The following is a 19,535-nucleotide window of genomic DNA, read 5'->3' as shown; positions in this document are numbered from 1 at the left end:
TTTGCTCTCTGATCTGCTATCCTCCTCTTCCTCGTCGACCTCTTCACTGATACGGGCTGCCTCAGGCACTCTCTATCGTCGCCTCTCTTTCTCCACGTTATCGATGTGGCTCAGAGTACCTCAGCCGTCCATCATCATCTCTGCTCTACCGTCTAATACGGACAGTCTGAGTGGGCTACATTAGTCATAGCAAGCATCTTCTCCGAGAGTAACGGCTGCAAAACAGCACCGTCGCACATTGCCGAAACTCTTTCTTCCTCTCTGGGCGATCCATTGCTTGGCCGGTGGAGAGAGATGGGCTGGAGAGACAGAGAGGGCACATGCCAGGGAGGAAGGGAGGGAGAGAGAGCAGTGTGCCAACGAGAATGAAGGAAAGCAGGGAGACATGAGATGAGAGAAGAGACGACGGGGGCCTGGAGGTAACTAACCACTGCAGTCAAGTCAAGTCAAGCCAAGTCAACATTACCGGATCAGATCAAGAGAGGAGCCAGGGGAAAAAACGAGAATCGAGAGGCTCAAGAGGAAGAGAAGAGAAAAAAGTCATCATCGGATAGTAGTCCAACCAACCAACCATCCATCCATCCATCGGTCCGTCCGTCGCGTCCATCTGCTGATTCATAGCCCGTAGACCCGTGCGTGAAGCCCTCTCCCGTCCCTTTGCTATTTCTTTCCGCCGTGCTCTTTCCTTTCAGTTCAATTGCTCAACATGCCAGCCAGCCCGCTCCCTCCCTCCCTTCCCTTTCCCCGCCTGCTCTGTGTGGTCCGACCACGCTTCTTCTACGTAGAACCAGCCGCTGCCAAGGTACAGGTAGAAGAAAAAAGGGCGGCAGCAATCCCATTTCCGAGCAAATTTGTCAACCCCACCCACCCAACAAGCCTGCCTTCGCTCCAATAATCGGCTGCAAAGAAGAGAGGGAGAGAGAGAGAGAGAGAGGTCTGCTTCTTCTTCTTACTCCACTAGGCAGCCCATGTCCATCTCTACTAGATAAAAGGGAGGAGAAAAAAACGCCCCTCAAAGCCAATGGCAAGTTGCGATTCCGAAACGTCGAGTCAATCAGCCGCCCTCGCCCACACCGTTCGTGTTCATCGGAGAGCCTCTTCCGCCAACGACGGCGGTCCCGTTCGCTGCTGCAGCCCGTCTCCTCCTCGCGACGGCCTTCTTGCGCGGAATCGGCACGCCCACCGCGGCGCCGCCCCCCTCCATTCCCGCGTCCATCATGGTGCTGTCCTCGCCCTCCTCTTCTTGTCCTTCTGCCTCGTCTGCTATCCGTCGTTGCTCGTGGAATATGCGCGCCTCGTCCAGCTCGTTGACGTCGGCTGGCCGCGACCGCAGCCACCTCATGCGCGGTCCGGTGCGGCTGCGCTCGTTGACGCGGAAGCCGTAGATGCGCGGTTCGTAGATGTTGCCGTCGCCGAGGCCAGGCGCCAAGTTGGCGGGCGTGACGCCATTGATGAGGGCCGGCTGCGGCGGCAGCGAGGGTGTCGTGGTGGATGAACTGGAGGCGCGGGACTTGGACGTCGAAGTCTGGCTCGATGAGTCCTGAATGGAATGATCTTCGCCGCGTGCAGCAGCAGCGGCAGTGGCGGCGGCGGCGGCGGCGGAAGGATTAGTGAGACTGCGGGGGGTGCCAATGTCGAGTTCGGGGAAAGTCATGAAGAACAGGCAGCCAAAGGTGGTGCCGAAGAAGGCGCCGTCGACGGTTTGGAAGCGCGAGTTGGGCGGCGTGTAGACGTCGAGGCAGGAAGGGCAGAAGAGTTTGACCGTCTCTTGGCCGGGCGTGTCACTGCAGCCGACGGGCAGGACTTTGGCGCTGTTGCAGTGTACGCGTGGGCACACGCCAAAGTGTTGCAGCTCGTATTTCTCGGCCATTTGCTGCATGCCCGGTCGCGACGTAATGTATCGTTGGTGGATGAGGCCGTAGAGGAGTTCTGCCGAGCTTTCTATCACGCTGAGGTCGCTGGCCATGCGCTGATGGCGCCGGTCGGCGCGTCGGTATCCAGGCGGCCTCTCGTCGCCGAGTATCTCGTCCTCGTCCTCGTCTTCATCTTCCTCTTCTTCGTCTTCGTCATCCTCTTCGGGCTCCACGTCGAGAATCATTTCGAGGGCCTCCTTGTACATGGGTACCTGGGACTGGAGGCCGGTGAGGTTGAAGTCATCCTCGATAAAGTCCTCCGATACCTCGGCGAAGTACTCGTGGCCGAGGAGGTTGCAAAAGGACGAGATCCATGACTCGGCGACCTGCGAGGACGACGACATGGCGGTGGGTGTGGGGGGCGTGCAAGCCGAGCCGGGAGACGAGATGTTGTGTGTTTACGTGTAGGGCTGGAGGAGCGAAAGGCCTGGCAAGTGCCTGACGAGGTGTCTGCGGTAGGGCTCAGCGAGCGTGCGGAACGGAGCGCGTCATGAGGCAGTTGCCATCAATCGATGCAGGTTCAGGCGATGGGCGTCACAGGACGTCGAAGATGGCGAGCGAGTCTGAGGCAGGGTTGGGGAGGCAGATACTGGCGTAGAACGGTGATAGCGGGGCGGCTTTGGTGGTGCAACTCAAGCGAAGGCTGGGCGCTGGCGCAGTCGGTCCGATCACGTGAGAGCTGAACACCCGGACCCGCGGCAATCCCGTCCGTTAGGTAGGTTCCCTTCTCCAGGGCCCCTGCCGCCCCCTGTAGCATTACCTCACTTGGTCAGACCCTTTAGAATAAAGTAAAACAATGTTGATATTTGTGCAGCCCATGTCAGATCCTGCAAGCTTGACGTTCTAGCAAAAGACTGGTTCCATCGAAGACTCACTCTCCCCCTTGCGCTCCACCGTCTCACTGCGCCTCGTTCTATTCCTCGATATCGGTGCTCGCCGCCCATTCGCCATTACCGTCGCCTGGTCTTTGACGACCGCCGCCTTTTTGTATCTCTTCTGCGCCTGCGAGTTGCTTTCGAGCAGCTCGGGGCAATGCCCGCTCTCCTTGAAATGCTTCCTAATCTGACTCCACTCGTCCGTCACGGGGTGATCGCATCCAGCGTGGGGACATCGGTATTCTTTGCGCCCATGAACTCCATTTTCATGCTTGGTAAGATTGGATGAATCGGTACAGCAAAAGTCGCAGAGCTTGCACTGAAATCGCTTCTCCTTCAAGTGGGTGCCTTGGATGTGCCCCTTGAGCTGCGTCGCCGTCGCTGCTGCATACGTACATCCTTCATAATGACAAATATGCGGACGCTCACCAGTGTGTGTATTGTGGTGGTTTTCAAGAGTTTGCGCCGTGTTGAAGCTCTTGTCGCAAAACTTGCATTGGAATCTCTTGTCTAGATGACTGTCAGTCAACCCTCGGTGCGAATTGTTTGCAATGGCTTACATTTAGAGTGAATCGCAAAGTGCCGAGCAAGTTTGCCAGACTGCTTAAAATCGGTGCTGGATGGGCACCCTTGCCATTGGCAGCAATACTTGCCTTCAATCCCCTCCGTGTGCTCTTCTTTCATGTGGTCTGCCAAATCTTTTGCCGAACGAAACTTTTTATTGCAAAGCACTGGCATTTGGTCCTCGCTCTTAACAGGAATCGTCCACAAACACGTATGCTCCGCAGTCTCGACCGACCGAGCGACGCCGAAATCATTTCTGGTTGAACAAGGCAGGGTATCAAAGTTGAATCGCGAATAAGAAAGATCATCGTGGAATCTCTTCGCCGGCGGACCTAAGGGACTTGATGGTCTCATAAATGTCCCCTGTGCCGAATCGACCGCGTGCTTGAAAGAAAAATCGGAATTGCCGTGCGTAGGAAAACTGGACACTGGAGACGACAAAGAGCTTCCTGAGAAGCTGCCCTCGAGAGTCGGTGTAGAATCATATTGAGAAGTAGCCGCCTGCCACTCAAAGATTCTATTCGAATTTTGGTTGTTTGCCATGTGACGAGCCGACTGGCTAAGCTGCTCCAAAGCCGATGTCGCCATGTATAGCTGCCCATTCATATTTGTCGGCATGTAGCAGGCTGGCGCGTGCGAGTTGCCATTGATATGGAAGTGAGGTACATGGCAGCCGTAAGACCCATCGTTGTTCAGGCAGTGCGCTTGCTGATGGGACATTGAAGCGTCGGCGGACATCCAGCCATGGTAGTGGAGAGAGCCGTGGCCAAAGTGACCGTGTGCCCCTGAACAAGCCAGAGCTGGTTCGCCATGGGCGCCGGGGATGAGATGAGGAGGGTGAGCGTGCGCACTACACAAACTCTGGCGAAGTTGGTCCTCCAGCGCCACACACGACGCTTGGTCAGGTGCGCTTGCCCGGGGGCAAGGCTCCTTAAAACAGACCTCGTCAACCAGGCAGAGGCCATCTGGACAGGGAGCCTGATCGCAGTCGACGTCTGTGCAGAGGTTGTCCCAGCACACATCTGTCAAGTCGCAGTCTGGGTCGACACAACACGAGTCTGGTATTGTGCAGGCTTCGTCGCCGGTGCAGGTTGGAGAAGTCGAGCATGAGTCTAGGAAGATGCCATCGCAAAAGTAATTGGCGTCGGTCTCGGGGTCGCCTGATAAGCAGGCCTTCTCGGTGCAAATGTCGGAAACGGAGGCGGCAGAGGGGCGTTTGCAACTCTGGACGTGGCCGGCAGAAGTCGCAGAAGGCGGGACGCAGGCCGAGTGACGATGGAGGTCGTTGTGGAGGTTGCTGTTGACCAGCAGGTGTTGGGGGTTGACGCAGATGGGGTTCTGGCACTCGGCCGTCTCGATCTGGCACCCGAAATTTTCCACCATGTGCTTCTTCCAGGTGGTGGCGCCCAGAATTTCGCCCGAAGAGTCGCGCTTGGAGCCGGCCAGCTGCGGCGACGGCGACCGCATGGCAAAGTGCGGTGTCATCATAAAGGGCAGGAGCTTCGGTTCTTGGGCCATGTCAGCTGTGTTCTGGGTCGTGTCGACGGCAAATGGGCGGGTTGATGTTGGGGGAGAAGTCTGGAGACGCTGGCCATCAAGGTGTCGAAAGTCCGAGTCACTGACCTCAGAGCCGTGTGTGGTACCAGGTTTTACAGCGGGGCAGCTGCACTACCTGATCATCGTCACGGAGCGCGAGCCTGCAGACGGCCTCGAGATTCAACGGTAACGAGCGCGAGGGCTGCGAGTCGTCGTGTCGTGGTGGGAGGTCGGGAGAGAGGTGCAAGGCTGCGCACCGCACCGCACCGCATCGCAGCGAATCCGTGGCCGATTTTTACTAAGCACCCCATTGGCTGCTCAGCCCAGCCCACGGTCCAGTATAGGTAGCTGACTCGCCCATCGTCATAACCTCAACGTCCACGCCTTGTCCAGGCGCGCGCAACAACGCTCCCTGTCCACCACCACATCGCATCCATCATGGGAAACTGCTGCGGCAAGGAGTCGCCCAACTTCGCAGGCCCTGGCCGCACTCTGGGCTCCGCGCCGCCCACCGCCCGCTCAGACGCCACTACGCTGCCCCCGGCTCGACCGCACAACTACGGCGCAACACAGAGCAAGCCGGCGACACAGGGACAAGGCCGCACGCTGGGGACCGCGGGCGCCGCAGATGCAAACGACCCGCGGAGCGCCGCCGCAAAAGCTGCCGAGGTGCGTAGTACCGCAGCTTCGGCCAGGCTGCAGATCCAGGCGTGAGTCTGGAGAGCTTTGGATCGATTTTCTGACACACCTTCAGGCTCGAGTTGCTGCTGCGAACTCAAAGGTGCCCAAGGTACAGAGACAGACAAACCGCGCGACGCTTGAGGAGGCGAGCTACACTGAGCGGAGACAGCGAGATGCCGACGCCATGGCCGATGCTCGGGCATGGAATTGAGTCCAAAGTCTCAAGGACAGACAATCAAAAAGACACTTTGGTTGTTCAACATGTTGGATTTGGGAGGAACAATTGAAGCTGGATACCCGTTTCTCATATTGGCGTTTATTTAAGGTCTGGTTGGGTCACATGCCGCGCGAAGTTGCACGCGACATTAAACTCTCCATTTGAGTTGTATATCCATGTAGTCAATCTACTACGCGTCGCGGGACCAGCTGTCATCCCTGTATAATATGACGTTCGCAGCTTTGCTGACAGGCACGAGCTCTGTTCATGCAGCCGGAAAAAGCATGGCGAACGTCCTGCGAGCTCGCCTCATTCTTAAAGCCCTTGGCGAAGACCGATGCAACTCAACCAACGAGACGCAAGACTTTTGGAAGGTTAGGAGGCAACAGGCAAAATTGCGGCCCTTATGCAAACAGACACCGATGGTCTGGATGAGACTAAAATTTGGTAGCAACCTTGAGCCAAAAGCACTAGACATGAAGTCTTCGTGTCTGTATTTCTGGAGTGCGTGGGCACTTCTACCGGTCCGCCAAACCATAGCGTGGGTTCTAAGAAATGAAGCACCAACAGCCCTTGGTAGACGGTGCAGCTCTACCCACTGTCCCAATGACTTAAACCACGCTGTACTTGCCCGTAGGAGCCCTTGTCTCTGCTTGCTCAGCAGCCAACGTGCCTTCCTTGAGCAAGCGCATCAGCTCCCTCATTGCCGTCTGCACCACCACCTCGGTGTCGCCCTCAACCAGAATATATAGCTTGGGCTGTTCGCCCTCGCCCGGATCCTTGCCAGGAGCATAGAAGTTGCCCTTGGTCGTGATTGACGTGCCAGTAGCTTCCAGAATCTTGGCCACGTTGGTGCGGTTCGTGACGGCCCAACGAGCCTTTTGAGGAAAGTCGTTGATTTCGAGCGTGGCGTGGAATGCGCCCGCGTCTGGTCCCTTGTTGTCGATGGGTTGCCCGGGTCGCAATTGGTTGCGCTGGGTGAGCCGGTTGTCGACTTTGCTGGCTGCGGCGCGGACACGCTCCATGGGATCGTTGGACTTGCCTCCTCCAGATACTGGAACTTCTGTCTTGTGCACGACGATGGGACCATCCAGATCGACACCCTTCGGGACGCCCTTGAGAGGCTCGGTGGGCTTGAATTCAGTGTTTGTGTTCTTGACAATCTTGGGAGCCACAACTTCTTCCTCTTCCTCCTCCTCTTCCTCGTCATCACCGACGCTGAATTGTTTTCGTTGTGCCTTGCGTTCGCTGTCACGGAGGCGATCCAGGTTCTCGAGTCCCACGCCCTTGAAGCCGTGGTTGGCTTTGAAGCGTGCGCCCGTCTTCGCCACTTCCTCGAGCTCCGCAGGAACTGGTTGCCCCGACATTTTGAGAGCTTTTACGACTTCCTTGGCCTGGGCGCCCTCCCTAGGGTCGATGAAGGTGATGGCAGTACCCTTGTTTCCTGCACGCCCAGTTCGTCCGGCGCGATGGACGTAGTCTTCAAGATGGTTTGGCACGTCGAAATTGATGACGAGCTTGAGCTGCTTCACATCCAGCCCACGAGCAGCAACGCTAGTAGCAATCAGGATTGGGTTCGCGCCACTCTTGAAGTCGGAAAGAGCAGAGTCTCGGTCTTGCTGGTCCTTGGCGCCGTGGATGCTGTTGCAGGGATACATCTTTTTCAACAGCTTTGAAAGTAGATTTTCGGCCGTGTTTTGACGCTCGACGAAGATGAGAGTCCTGAGGTGGAAAGTTAGCATTGTACAAGGCGCTTCAGGAATGAGACATACCGTGAATCCTCGTCATTCTCGTATTGTTCGCCAAGAATACCCAACAGGCGACTGAACTTCTTGTCGTCCTCGACAATCTCAATGACCTGCGTAACCTCCGGGGGCACATTTGCTCTTCCACCGACGAGGATAGTGACAGGATCATTGAGTTGCTGCTCGGCACTGTTCTGCAGCTTGGGCGGGAAGGTGGCGCTGAAAAGGACAGTCTGCCGTTTTGGTCGAATGTTCGACATGACCTTTTGGATCTGGGGGGAGAAACCCATGTCAAACATTCTGTCAGCCTCGTCAAGCACGACATAGGTGATTCGGGCGAGATTCGTGACTCGGCCGTTGTTGGAAGTCAGCAATTCAATGAGGCGGCCTGGGGTCGCAACCATTATCTCAGCGCCCTTTTTGAGTTCTGCAATCTGGTCCTTGATAGGCGCACCACCGCCACACACAGCAGCGCGGAGGTTCAGTGCTTTTACAAATGGCTTGGCCTCTTTGAAAATCTGAGTTGCAAGCTCACGTGTAGGGGCGAGAATCAGTCCTATGGGGCCGTCGAGTGTGCCTAAAGGATCCTGGTCCAGAATGTGTCTAAGCATGGGCAGCAGGAAAGAGAGCGTTTTTCCGGAACCTGTCTTGGCAACTCCTACAACATCGCGGCCACTCATGATGGCGGGAATCGCTTGGGCCTGGATTGGTGTCGGCTTCTCGAAGCCAAGTCGCCTAATCACATCCAAAATCTTCAACGGCAATCCGCACTGGGCAAACTCGCGCACAGGCTTTGGAATATTACGGCCCTTTGCAGTAATTCCATCGAGCTCGAAGCGCAAGGCGGCAGTTGCATCCTCATCCAGCTCAGCAAGCTCCAGAGGCTCGGTGTAAAAGGCAAACCTCACTGGTTGGTAGTTCATGGTACTGTGGTCCACTGTAGGCAAGGTGCCTCTAGCCTTTTTCTGTTTCGAAATGGCGAGAAGATCCTCAGCGTCAAGATCCTTGGGAGTTTCTTGAAGGTCGTCCTCCCCGTACAGAGCAATAGGTTCTCTCTTCTCATTCTTGCCCTTGGCGGGTCTCGACTGCCTCTTGACTTCACTGGACTGCAGATCAGACATGAAGGCATCCAGAGGATCCAAGTCTTCTTCCTCAGGCTGTTCTTGGGCGTTCTGTTCCGTGTCTTCCATCGCTACGTCTCCGTTGGCGACTGTCTCTTGTTGGTCCTCATGTTGCAAGCGTTCCTCGCGTCTTTCCGCAGCAACACGGGCAGCGGCCGCCACCTCCTCCTCAGTGTCGCCATCAGCCATGTCGACGTCGTTATCGTCTTCGGCTTCGTCATCAGGGGCGGGAGCGTCGTTTTGAGCGGCCGTTTCCTCGAGCGGTGGTGTCGGCAACTTCTCCAGCTTTTTGCGAGTAGATTCTTCCTCTTCAAAGTCGAGCGCCCGTTTCGTGCCAGACTTTTCGGTATCAGGGGCGGGCTTGGAACCGAATCCAAAACCGCTGACGTTGCCGCCCGAGGCTTTCAGCTTGCCGTTCGACTTTTTAGCCGGAGGAGCGACAGAGGGCGTCTTGACAGCGGCCGCATTGACTGGAACAGCAATGTCTCCACCCAACGCCCCAGCGCCATTAGAACTGGGTGCGGCTGCTTTTTTCGCAATAGCCTTGGTTGCGATGGCTTTGGGGTCAAACTTGCCAGCAAAAGCCTTCGCCGCCTCTGCAGCCGCAGCTGGAGCCGGAGACTTTGGAGACTCCGCTGCTGGCGATGCAGTAGTGCTCTTCTTGTCTATGGCGTCGAGGATCTCGCGAGTTCCTGCAGAGCCCTGTTTCTCCTGCTGTTCTTTTTGCTTAGCTGAGAATTTGGCCTTCCATTGCTCTAGCTTCGCACGTCGCTCGGCCTGCTTTGCCTCTTCCGTCTGGTTCGATGGAGCGGGAGTCGATACCTGGGAATCAAAGTCATTGGCCATCCTTCTCAACAACCGATGGATAGAACTCACCTCGGATGACTTGCCGGTGTCTCGGGCTTTGGCTGGCGAACGATCCCTCCTGGCGTTGCGCCTTGAGTCAGTCGAATCTTCACGCCTTCTCCTGGTGGAATCACGATCGCGGGAGTCATCTCGCCTACGGTGCTCAAAGTCGCGGGAGCCGTCCCGCCTGCGGTAGTCTCGGTCTCGGCTGTCACGGACGGGGGAGCGCTCCTTGGAACGTCTGCGCGAGGGTCTGTAGGTGTTGTCGTCGCGTCGGTCGTGGCGACGCTCTACGGATCTGTCTCTGCGGCGGTCACGATCGTCGCGGTAGCGGTACTACACCAGGCATACGTTAGTAAATTTCGATTTTGGCTGAGAGTTATCGACGTACATTGGGACTGCGCGAGCGCTCGCGACGATATCTGTCGCTCCTACTGCGGTCCCCCGAGTAATAGTCATCGCGGCGACTTCGCTTGGAGTATGAACTTCCTGCGGGCGTAGGTGAGCGTGTGTTAGGCCTGGCCATCTCTGCGGGCCAGAAGGCTTGCGAGCCGTACTAAGTGTGAGCCTTCGGAGAGCGATTGGAGGTATGCAGTCAGGCCAAGACAATGTCGAAGTTTTCAGAGGCAAAGGCAGAGATGCTGGTTTGGGATGGCCAACATGCAAGACGACGTTAGGTTGCTGGTCGAGCTTGAAATGTGGTCTGTGCGGGATCTGCGCAAGACGCCCCACGGCCCGCGCTTTTCAGCTGTCTCCCGAAGACGAACCGAAGCCATTTCAAAAAAGTTGTCCGCGACACGGATGGTCGCGCGTTTTTTTCCCGCACATTCCCAGCACACACTTTTCCACCTTGGATTGAGAGGTAGCCATGCCTTCGACTACGCAAAGCAGAAAAAGAAAGGCAGTCACTCGCGACTCGGCCCCCGAGACTGCCACCTCCGGCGATGAATTTCACGGCGGCCATCTTGAAGGAATCTTGTCTCAGAGCGACGACGATTCAGACAGCAGCGCGGAAGAGGAAGAGCTAGACAGTGAAGACGGGGACAATGATGCGGAGGAGGAGGACGAGGAGCTTGACAGCGACGAGATTCCATCGGAAGAAGAGGACGGCGACGACGACGACATTCGCGAACAAATCCGGAATCTAAAGAGCAAGTCGGCGACCACACAAACAGCAGATGCTGGAGATAGAGATGTTCGCATGGAGTCGCAGGAGCCTGAAGACAATGACCCCGAATACAGTTGGGAAAAGTTGGAGAAGAACTACACAGTCACCGAGGACGCGAACGGCAACCCTCGCTACGTTTACCAGGAAATTGAAGCCGGATATGACACCGACGATTCCGATGCACCTTCTGGCCAGAAGAACACCATCGGAAACATTCCCCTCTCGTTTTACGAATCTTACCCTCACATCGGCTACGACATCAATGGAAAGAAAATTATGCGCCCCGCCAAGGGCGAGGCATTGGACGCGCTGCTTGAAAGCATAGATATACCCAAGGGATGGACTGGATTGACAGACCCAGAGACTGGCAAGCCGATGCAGCTGAGCCGGGAGGAGTTGGAAGTATTGAAGCAAGTCACTCGCAATGAAACTGCTGGCGAGGGCTACGACCCATACCCGGACATGGTTGAGTACTTCTCAGGGAAGACGGAATTAATGCCACTGAGTGCGGCACCGGAGCCAAAGAGAAGATTTGTTCCCTCAAAGCACGAGGCCAAGAGGGTCATGAAGATTGTCAAGGCAATCAAGGAAGGGCGCATCCAACCGTACAAGCCTCCTCAGGAGCAGGACGAGGAGGATTCCGACATCAAGTTTTACAACTACGACTTGTGGGCAGACGAGACCCCCAGAGCCGACCACGCAATGCACTTGCCTGCTCCGAAATTGCCCCCTCCAATCCATGAGGAGAGCTACCACCCACCACCCGAGTATCTCCCAAGCAAGAAAGAAAAAGACACCTGGGAGACTGCCGACGAGGAGGACCGCGAGCGTGAATTTCTGCCGACAGATCACGACGCGCTACGCAAGGTTCCTGGATACAACTCGTTCCTGCGGGAGAAGTTTGAAAGATGTCTGGATCTATATCTTGCACCTCGCGTCCGTCGCAGCAAGCTCAACATTGACCCTGAATCTCTGCTTCCTAAGCTCCCCAGTCCGGATGAGCTGCGACCTTTCCCCACGACTTGCGCAACCTTGTTCCGCGGCCATGAAGGTCGCGTGCGCAGCTTGTCGGTCGATCCCAGTGGCAGATTCATTGCAAGTGCAGGTGACGACGGCTGCGTCAAGATTTGGAACATTGTCACTGGGCGACAGGAATGGAGTGTGAAGCTTTCCGACGAGGAAGCCGTCAATGTCGTGAGATGGCGGCCTGGCCAGGAAGCCGTCGTCCTTGCTGCAGCTGCTGGCGAAGACGTTTTCCTCATGGTTCCGTTCGGCCTTTCTTCCGTCACGCCGGACATTGAGCAGGCCAGCCGAGAAATTCTCGACGCTGGCTGGGGTTATGCTGCCCAGAACCCCCAAAGACTTACCACTGCAGATGGCTTGCCCAAGGCACCCCCGGCCAAGTGGAGCCGGCCGGGCTCTCGATTGGAGGAACAGGGTGTTCTTGTGCAAGCAACTGTGAGGTCGGCAATCAAGGTCATCAACTGGCACAGACGAGGAGAGTACTTTGCGACGGTTTCTCCCAAGGGCCAAAGCAGTGCTGTGGCAATTCACACGTTGTCCAAGCACATGACGCAGCTCCCCTTCCGCAAACTCAAGGGCATCGCCCAAACGGCACAGTTTCACCCCTCGAAGCCCATCTTCTTCGTGGCGACTCAGCGGTGGATCCGCAGCTACGACCTTTCCAAGCAAGAGCTGCTCAAGATTCTGCAGCCAGGAGCGAGGTGGATATCGTCATTCGACTTGCATCCCGGTGGCGACAATCTCATTGTGGGTTCCTACGACAAGCGGCTGCTCTGGCACGACCTGGACCTATCAAACAAGCCGTACAAGACGCTGCGGTATCACTCCAAGGCGATTCGGTCGGTGCGGTTCCATCAGGGCGGGCTGCCCCTGTTTGCCGACGCCAGCGACGACGGCAGTCTTCAAATCTTCCACGGCAAGGTGGTGGGGGATCTGATGGAGAACGCGACGATCGTGCCGCTCAAGGTGCTTCGGGGTCACCAGGTCAAAAAGGAGCTGGGGGTGTTGGATGTCGACTGGCACCCGCGGCAGCCATGGTGCGTGAGCGCGGGGGCAGACGGAACGTGCAGGATGTGGAGCTAAGGAGAGGGAGGGAGCATGTAAAGACTAGAGAGGAGCTTAGTTGGCGCGCCGGCCAATCAGACGGGCGAGGCAGAAACGTGGGTTGCGGAGGCTGCCTCGACGTCGATTGCGCCGCGACAGGCCTATCATACCACGCAGAGGTGTCGCGTGCACCATGTCGTCCTCAGATGCCAAAGAGCGGCACAGAACAAATACTTGACGTCGTTTGCCTCTGTCCATCTTCACTTCTCTCCATCTTCCTCTTCTCCTCGTCGACCCAGCTTGCCCACAATGCCGCGCCCTGCCCTGCCGCCCACGCCCGCCGCCTCGACCGACATCACTGGCAAGCCAGCTGACCCTGGTCTCGCCCACGACCCTTCGTGGACCCTCCCTCCCGCCGCCCTCGCCGCCGAGCGAAGCAACAGTAGAGGCAGCGTCAGCTCCTCGAGCGTGGCTTCGTGCAATGCCTCGGACTCGTCGTATCATCCCACCTCGCCCGTCACCCACACGTCGCCCACCAGCTCTAGAAAACGTCCCGCGGCCGCCAACGGCGCTGCCTCTGCCAAAGACGATGACTACAATCTCCCTCCACCCCCGACTCGTCTGCGCAAGATTATCCAAATGAAGCCCAAGGGCCCGGAAGACGAGGATGAGCGTGCGAGCGCAACTCAAGATGCCGCCGCTCTCTCCACGTCGCCAGGGACTTCAAAAGCCAAGGGCAACAACACTTCATCAGCGGGAGGCAATGGGCGAGGCAAAAAGAATGGCAACGGATCGACCGCTGCCGGCCGGAAGATTGCCCGAAAGACTGCTCACAGTCTCATCGAACGTCGGCGAAGGTCCAAGATGAATGAAGAGTTTGGCACACTTAAAGACATGATTCCAGCCTGCGCCGGGCAAGAGATGCACAAGCTTGCGATCCTCCAGGTCAGTTATGATGAGACCCATTGTCCACTCGTTGATTCTGTAGACTGACAGCTTACCAGGCTAGCATCGAGTACATGCGATATCTCGAGCACTGTGTCGCAGAACTCAAGACAAATCGATCCAAACAGAATGTGCCCGATGCAGGAGCTTTGCAGAGCGAGTCCAACTATCCTACACCAAATCCCTCAAAGCCAACCCAGGAAGACTTTGATGACGCACCCTCTGAAGACGAGGATGACCAGGATGAAAAAATGTCCGACATCTCGCCTTCGCACACACCCAATGCTCCTTTCACGCAGCCCATGCACGCCGCCCCCGGTAGCCACAGCACAACAACATCGCCGTCGATTGACCCAGTCGACTCGGGGGACCGGCCTACCTTTTCTGCGACCACATCGCCAGCAATTTGGCCTACGCCGTCCAATGCAAGCATTAGCGGCAGCAGTCGACGCCCCTCGTCCATCATCACTTCTCCGGCCATGTACGGGGCGCAAGGAGCGCACCAGAACTACGTCTTCTCAACCACGGGCTCCCACTCCAACACGGCAAGCCCTAGCATCCTGCCGAGCCCGGGAGCCATGGGCATGAGCGCGGAGAGGAATCACAGCTTTTCGCTGACGAGTCCAGCGCTGGGCCCGCAGCCGGATTCGAGAGAGGACCATGAGGCGACGGCGGCTCTGTTGATGTTGAACAGCGATCGCAGACGATGGGATGGAAGGGGAGTGGATGCGGCAGCCAGGGGGGCAGTGCAGGAGGCGAGGGCTCCGGTGAGGGGGAAGATGAGCGTGAGGGATTTGTTGAGCGGTTGATGATCAACTTCGATTGTCAAGCGATGGTGTGGACTTTTGCTTTTTATACTGCGGTTTCTGGAAAAACTTGGGTCAAGGTTTACTGTGCTGACGGCATGGGCGGGACACGGAATTCTGGTTACTGGGTCGGATTGGGTTGGGTCGGGTTAGATTGCGGCCTTTACATAGATTCGCGAGTTTGATTGTTTCATTGCGGGTCTGGTGGCCGTGGAGTTGGGAAGCTTGTGGGAGCACAAAAGCGCGAGCGACTGCCACTCGGCGCGATTTATGAGAGACGATCAAGCCGAGAACCAAGGCATCTTCTTGGCGGACGCGCCATGGCTTGGTGTTTGGCGGTGTGAAGTTTTGGTGATGTCTGAGTCGACACCTTCTGTGCCAAAGGCTGCCGTCAGCGTGTAATCGGTGGTGTGGTATACAGGCAGGCAATGCGACGGCGGTTGTAGTCGCGACGGGAGGTGGCTCTCGCGAGGTAACGTAGTGGCTGGGCGATCGGCGGGTCATGGCAGCGCGTGGGGCGCGACAGCTGGCTCAGGTTCCTGGGGACGTGTGCCTTTGGCCTGCCTGAGCCTGAAGGATGCCGTTCCCCGTTGGCTTGTCCGGAGACCGCGTCATTTCGAGTGAGATGGGACCTGGAGTCGCCCAGGGCATGTCCGTAGCTGCGGTACGTCGTATGCCGGCACTTGGCAATTTCCATTGATCCATCCATTCTGCTGCAACGTGAACCCTCCTCTGTACATACATACATACTACCTACTTACCATCCGTCTTCGATTGCTGCCTCGGGCCGTTGCTGCTCGAGTCCACGTCCAGCCCAATCCAATCCAATCCAATCCAATCCAATCCAGCTCCCCTCCTCTCCTCGCGCCTCCTCCCTTCGTCCCTCCGACGGCCCTCTCCCACCCACAAGTCGCCGCCCGTCCGTCAGCCGTAACCCCATGCCCGACCTATGATCCGCTAAACAACCAACCAAAGTGGGATGGGGCGCAACGCGCGCAAGCGTATCTCGTACGGTAAGCTGCTTCAACGCCAACCCTTGCCTGTTCGAGTTACACGGACACCCAGGCAGGGACTCGCAAAGCTCAACTCTGTGCTCACGCCAACCCACCAGTCTTGCCTCTGGTCAACTCCGCAGGCGGCCATCGCCTCGGTGTCAACGGCCTGGCTGTAGATCCCTACAACTCCATCCTGTACGTCACGTCATCCACCTCCCACCCTTCACCTGTCTTGCCCCGCACCCTGACCGCGCGACAGCTACTCTGGCGGCAGAGACGGCGTCATTTGCGCCTGGGACCTGAACCTCGACTTGCGCCCCCCGCGCGACAAGGAGAACTACACGTCGCTGTCCAACAACCTCGACGACGACGCCCACGCCAACCCCGACACCCTCTTCCGCCAGCAGGTCCAGGCACATACCCACTGGATCAACGACATCACCCTCGCCCAAAACAACGAAGCCCTTGTCTCCGCCTCCTCCGACATTTCGGTCAAGCTATGGCGGCCCGCCGCCCACGAAGCTACCCCTCCTCAGACCATCGGCCTGCACAGCGACTATGTTAAGTGCCTCGCCTCGCCTAGCCCGACTGCCAACTGGGTCGCCTCTGGCGGCTTGGATCGCAAGATAAATCTATGGGATCTCAATGGCGCAGGCCAAACGCTGCAAATCGGCGTCGAGGATGAAAGCGCCGCCAAAGGCTCCGTCTACGCGCTCGCTGCCACAAATACACTGGTCGCCGGCGGTGGACCAGAGAGCATAGTCCGAGTCTGGGATGCGCGGTCCGGCAAGCGCATCACCAAGTTTGTAGGACACACGGACAACATTCGCGATGTGATGATTGCCGAGGGGGGTGATACCATAATGACGGCGTCGTCGGACCAGACAGTCAAGGTGTGGTCCATGACTGCGGGGAGGTGCATGTACACCCTGACGATGCACAACGATAGCGTGTGGTCCCTGTACTCGGATCACCCGCAGCTGTCGGTGTTTTACTCGAGCGACCGCTCAGGGCTGGTTGCGAAGACGGACGTCAGGGGCTGCATCGAGATGGACGAGGGACTGTCAGTCGGAGTCTGTCAGGAGCATGAGGGTGTCAACAAGGTTGTGGCAGCGGGCAACTATTTATGGACTGGAACTTCGAGTTCGAGCATCAACCGCTGGCATGATGTCAACACCGAGGCTGACGTTCAAATGCCTGACTACAAACATCACCGGTTAAGCTCTGCCACAAACAGGACGCGACTGCCTTCGCCGACTTCCCCGACCTCTCCGCCCCCGACCGCGTCGTCAATGGCCACGGAAAAGATTCCTCGGAGCGCGTTGTTGCGCATGTCAAACGCAGCTTCGTTCCACCTGTACCATCGCGACCCCGATTCTTCGACGGTACACTCCTCACTTAGCGTCAGAAAGCCGTCAGAAGCGTTGATGGAGGACGAAAACGGCGTGACACCGGTGCGAGGCTTGCCAGATTTTTCCATTGAAGGCCAGAATGGCTTGATCAAACACGTTTTGTTGAACGACAGGAGAAGAGTATTGACCCTGGACACCGCCGGCGAGGTTATCTTGTGGGACTTGCTACAGTGCGCACCCATCAAATCGTTTGGGAAACGCCATTTGGAAGACGTCGCCCCGGAAGTGAACACGACAGAAACCGTGGCTCACTGGTGCGCCATAGACACTCGCACGGGCAGCCTGACGTGCGTTTTGGAAGAAAACTATTGCTTTGACGCCGAAATGTACGCCGATGAGTTGGAGTTGGAGGAGCCGATTGAGTTTCGAGAGGACCAGCGGAGTAAGTCTGGAACGCATCGAAGATGGGCTTCGCTAACTGTCGACAGTCAACCTTGGAAAATGGATCTTGCGATATCTTTTTGCGAACCTGATTGATGAGGAGATCAAAAGGGATGAGGCGTTTAGGGAATGGCTTTTGAACGAAAAGAAGCAACGCGGAAAATCACCAGGGACGATTCAGATCCCGCAGTCCACGATGAACGGCTGGAAGGACGCATCTGCACCGTCTTCGGCCACTACTCTTCGTGCTAACGGCGCCGGCCTCCCCCTTCACACTCCAGGTCTGGCTATCGGCGTCGCAACACCGGCAGCTGCTCCTCCGCTTCCGACCTCGCATTCCACGGCGCTACCTCCAACAGCAGAAGAAGGGGGGAATCTTGAAAAAAGTACATCCAGGGGTAGCCAGGACCGCGCCTCTGGCGACTACTTTTCGCAACAAGCACCACCGCTCAGCCCCAGCGTCAGCGCCACTCCGCGAGATTCTCATGACGAAGGGGTTCCTCAATCACCGTCGACGGAAAAGGACGGCGGGAAAGAAGGCACCATGTTTGGTCGCAAGTTCAAAATGTCCTTTGGCATGGGCCGCAAGCTTTCTCGCACACCTACGGCCGAAGCCTCCGCCGCTGGGGGTAACAACCACACCAATAAGACTGGCAGCGACGGCGGATCAGACGAAAAGGCTCCGACGACCCACGAAGGCGACTCTGATGGGCGGTCTAGCACCAAAACGGAAGACCGCGTCATTGAAGACAGCTTCTTGGGCGTTGTGCAAACCATTCGGCACAAGTATGAGGACGACGTGAATGAGGGGGCGCAGGCTCTGACTTCGGCCATTACGCCTAGTCTGGCTAACGAGACGCCTGTTTTGAAGCCGCCGCTTAACACGACGATTTTGATTCAGGAGGATAGGTTGGACGCGGGTGGTGTGGCTGACTTGTTTGAGGGCAAGGTGGGCAGCCTTGCGCAGCAGGCAGATTTGATTGAAAAGGTGGCGCCCAAATGGTTGGGAGAGGTTCTTTTGAGAGTGAGTAGAGCCATCTCTCCCCTGGCCCCTGAAAACGTGCTCGCCATGGCCTGTCCAAAGCTAACCTAGTTCCCGCAGAACTCGCCACCCCTGAAAGAAATCGTCAAAGTCAGCTTCATCCTCGAACCACACGCATCAACCCCACAACTGCCGCCCATCGCCACCGACGGCAACAACCGCCTCAACGCCAACCGCATGCTGCGCGCACGCAAGATCATGGCCTACGTCGCCGAGCGCATCGAGCCGGCGCCCGAGCAGCCCGACCCGGACGCCATGCGGCCCGAGGAGTACCTCGAGCTCTACTGCAACGGCCAGCTCATCCCGCCCACCATGACGCTGGCCACGATCCGCGCCCACGTCTGGCGCGGCGGCGGCGACGTCCTGCTGTACTACCGCGCCAACGGCCGCAAGGAGATCAAGCACGCCGCGACCTCTTCTGCCGCCGCAAGCAGTCCTGGTGCTGCTGCGGGTGCTGGCGTTGGCGCGCCCTCGTCTTCGTCGGCGGCGTCGTCGCTGCGCCAGCTGCAGCAGCACGGTGGTGCTGGCTCCACGCCGTCGAGCCCCCGCCAGCAGGCCCAGCTCGGCGTCCCAGGCGCCACGGGCATGCCGCCCTTGATCCCGCCGCTGGATAAGGAGCATGCTGCTACTCCTGCTACCCCTGCTGCTGCTCTGGCCCCTTCTGCGGTGGCCGCCGCTTACAGCGACGTCGATGGCGTCAGGAGAGAGGGCGACAGCGAGCCGCCGGCCAGAGGCTCCCCGGGTGCTGCGGGCGTCGTCGATTACGGGAAGGCGCTGCCGCCCTGAGTGAGGCAGGCGGGGTATATGGGATAGCCGTGGCGCGCGCGTGTGTACAGAGTAGCTTTGTGCGTGGAGCGTTGGGTGTGTAATAGTTTGTCTAGGGTTTGTGTGTGTGTAAGCGTTGTTGGCGAGCGGGCGGGGTGAAGCGTGGCCCGGCGTCTGGTACAGTGATGTGTCGTGTAGTGTAGCGTCTATAGCGCAGCGTTTTTCGTGCGGTGGGTTGAGCGGTTGTATAGGTAGTGAGTGTGGTTGTAGATACCAATCCGACAGGCAGACGTGGACATCAGTAGTGACGGCGTTCTTCATCGTTGTTACTCTATGATGATCGTGTGCACGGACTCGGCCTGCCGTGGCTTCCTTCTGACACGGTGAAAGGGAACAAGGAGCGCTGGCCGCCGGCCGGCAAAGAAGTAAGTATTTCTCGGTCGTTGTTGCCACACC

At 57.6% G+C, this 19,535-nt stretch overlaps 7 protein-coding genes across 7 annotated transcripts; 4 read left to right on the top strand and 3 right to left on the bottom strand.

Moving 5' to 3' along the window:
• Nucleotides 1–1,054: 1,054 nt before the first annotated feature.
• Nucleotides 1,055–2,525, bottom strand: J3D65DRAFT_651725 (casein kinase II regulatory subunit-domain-containing protein; the record flags this gene model as incomplete). Its single annotated transcript, XM_066802448.1, has 2 exons — nucleotides 1,618–2,525; nucleotides 1,055–1,554 (listed from the first exon to the last, which is right to left on the bottom strand). Exons 1-2 carry the CDS (start codon nucleotides 2,255–2,257, stop codon nucleotides 1,055–1,057), a joined length of 1,140 nt encoding a protein of 379 aa, XP_066654306.1. The 5' UTR covers nucleotides 2,258–2,525.
• Nucleotides 2,526–2,690: 165 nt separating this feature from the next.
• On the bottom strand, nucleotides 2,691–5,113 carry J3D65DRAFT_626614 (uncharacterized protein). The gene is made up of 2 exons (XM_066800461.1): nucleotides 3,349–5,113; nucleotides 2,691–3,298 (listed from the first exon to the last, which is right to left on the bottom strand). Exons 1-2 carry the CDS (start codon nucleotides 4,868–4,870, stop codon nucleotides 2,757–2,759), a joined length of 2,064 nt encoding a protein of 687 aa, XP_066654305.1. The 5' UTR covers nucleotides 4,871–5,113; the 3' UTR covers nucleotides 2,691–2,756.
• On the top strand, nucleotides 4,883–6,262 carry J3D65DRAFT_626611 (uncharacterized protein). Its single transcript, XM_066800460.1, has 2 exons — nucleotides 4,883–5,557; nucleotides 5,643–6,262. Exons 1-2 carry the CDS (start codon nucleotides 5,327–5,329, stop codon nucleotides 5,778–5,780), a joined length of 369 nt encoding a protein of 122 aa, XP_066654304.1. The 5' UTR covers nucleotides 4,883–5,326; the 3' UTR covers nucleotides 5,781–6,262.
• J3D65DRAFT_626607 (P-loop containing nucleoside triphosphate hydrolase protein) lies at nucleotides 5,942–10,200 on the bottom strand. Its single transcript, XM_066800459.1, has 4 exons — nucleotides 9,890–10,200; nucleotides 9,529–9,834; nucleotides 7,559–9,474; nucleotides 5,942–7,508 (listed from the first exon to the last, which is right to left on the bottom strand). Exons 1-4 carry the CDS (start codon nucleotides 10,022–10,024, stop codon nucleotides 6,398–6,400), a joined length of 3,468 nt encoding a protein of 1,155 aa, XP_066654303.1. The 5' UTR covers nucleotides 10,025–10,200; the 3' UTR covers nucleotides 5,942–6,397.
• A 77-nt stretch (nucleotides 10,201–10,277) lies between these two features.
• On the top strand, nucleotides 10,278–12,984 carry J3D65DRAFT_626605 (ribosome biogenesis protein ERB1). The gene has a single exon (XM_066800458.1). It carries the CDS (start codon nucleotides 10,367–10,369, stop codon nucleotides 12,770–12,772), a length of 2,406 nt encoding a protein of 801 aa, XP_066654302.1. The 5' UTR covers nucleotides 10,278–10,366; the 3' UTR covers nucleotides 12,773–12,984.
• J3D65DRAFT_392972 (uncharacterized protein) lies at nucleotides 12,908–14,681 on the top strand. Its single transcript, XM_066795862.1, has 2 exons — nucleotides 12,908–13,678; nucleotides 13,738–14,681. The coding sequence occupies exons 1-2, from the start codon at nucleotides 13,043–13,045 to the stop codon at nucleotides 14,485–14,487; spliced, it is 1,386 nt and encodes a 461-aa protein (XP_066654301.1). The 5' UTR covers nucleotides 12,908–13,042; the 3' UTR covers nucleotides 14,488–14,681.
• Nucleotides 14,682–15,225: 544 nt separating this feature from the next.
• Nucleotides 15,226–19,400, top strand: J3D65DRAFT_626600 (uncharacterized protein). Its single transcript, XM_066800457.1, has 5 exons — nucleotides 15,226–15,497; nucleotides 15,596–15,674; nucleotides 15,739–17,273; nucleotides 17,320–18,296; nucleotides 18,375–19,400. Exons 1-5 carry the CDS (start codon nucleotides 15,464–15,466, stop codon nucleotides 19,098–19,100), a joined length of 3,351 nt encoding a protein of 1,116 aa, XP_066654300.1. The 5' UTR covers nucleotides 15,226–15,463; the 3' UTR covers nucleotides 19,101–19,400.
• Nucleotides 19,401–19,535: the final 135 nt, after the last annotated feature.

Source organism: Phyllosticta citribraziliensis, assembly GCF_038025025.1.
Source record: "Phyllosticta citribraziliensis strain CPC 17464 chromosome Unknown J3D65scaffold_7, whole genome shotgun sequence".
Classification (NCBI taxonomy): Eukaryota; Fungi; Ascomycota; class Dothideomycetes; order Botryosphaeriales; family Phyllostictaceae; genus Phyllosticta; species Phyllosticta citribraziliensis.
The sequence above is the reverse complement of the archived record's forward strand: the minus strand, read 5'-3'. Positions and strand labels throughout refer to the sequence as shown.

Coding starts and splice junctions, on each gene's coding strand:
- J3D65DRAFT_626614 (XM_066800461.1), bottom strand. CDS start 4,870: ATGGCCCAAGAACCGAAGCTCCTGCCCTTTATGATGACACCGCACTTT. Junction 3,299..3,348: donor CTTTGCGATTCACTCTAAAT/GTAAGCCATTGC, acceptor ACAGTCATCTAG/ACAAGAGATTCCAATGCAAG.
- J3D65DRAFT_626611 (XM_066800460.1), top strand. CDS start 5,327: ATGGGAAACTGCTGCGGCAAGGAGTCGCCCAACTTCGCAGGCCCTGGC. Junction 5,558..5,642: donor CCGCCGCAAAAGCTGCCGAG/GTGCGTAGTACC, acceptor ACACACCTTCAG/GCTCGAGTTGCTGCTGCGAA.
- J3D65DRAFT_626607 (XM_066800459.1), bottom strand. CDS start 10,024: ATGGCCAGGCCTAACACACGCTCACCTACGCCCGCAGGAAGTTCATAC. Junction 9,475..9,528: donor ACACCGGCAAGTCATCCGAG/GTGAGTTCTATC, acceptor TTTGATTCCCAG/GTATCGACTCCCGCTCCATC. Junction 7,509..7,558: donor GAGAATGACGAGGATTCACG/GTATGTCTCATT, acceptor TTTCCACCTCAG/GACTCTCATCTTCGTCGAGC.
- J3D65DRAFT_626605 (XM_066800458.1), top strand. CDS start 10,367: ATGCCTTCGACTACGCAAAGCAGAAAAAGAAAGGCAGTCACTCGCGAC.
- J3D65DRAFT_392972 (XM_066795862.1), top strand. CDS start 13,043: ATGCCGCGCCCTGCCCTGCCGCCCACGCCCGCCGCCTCGACCGACATC. Junction 13,679..13,737: donor ACAAGCTTGCGATCCTCCAG/GTCAGTTATGAT, acceptor ACAGCTTACCAG/GCTAGCATCGAGTACATGCG.
- J3D65DRAFT_626600 (XM_066800457.1), top strand. CDS start 15,464: ATGGGGCGCAACGCGCGCAAGCGTATCTCGTACG. Junction 15,498..15,595: donor GCGCAAGCGTATCTCGTACG/GTAAGCTGCTTC, acceptor CCAACCCACCAG/TCTTGCCTCTGGTCAACTCC. Junction 17,274..17,319: donor GTTTCGAGAGGACCAGCGGA/GTAAGTCTGGAA, acceptor AACTGTCGACAG/TCAACCTTGGAAAATGGATC.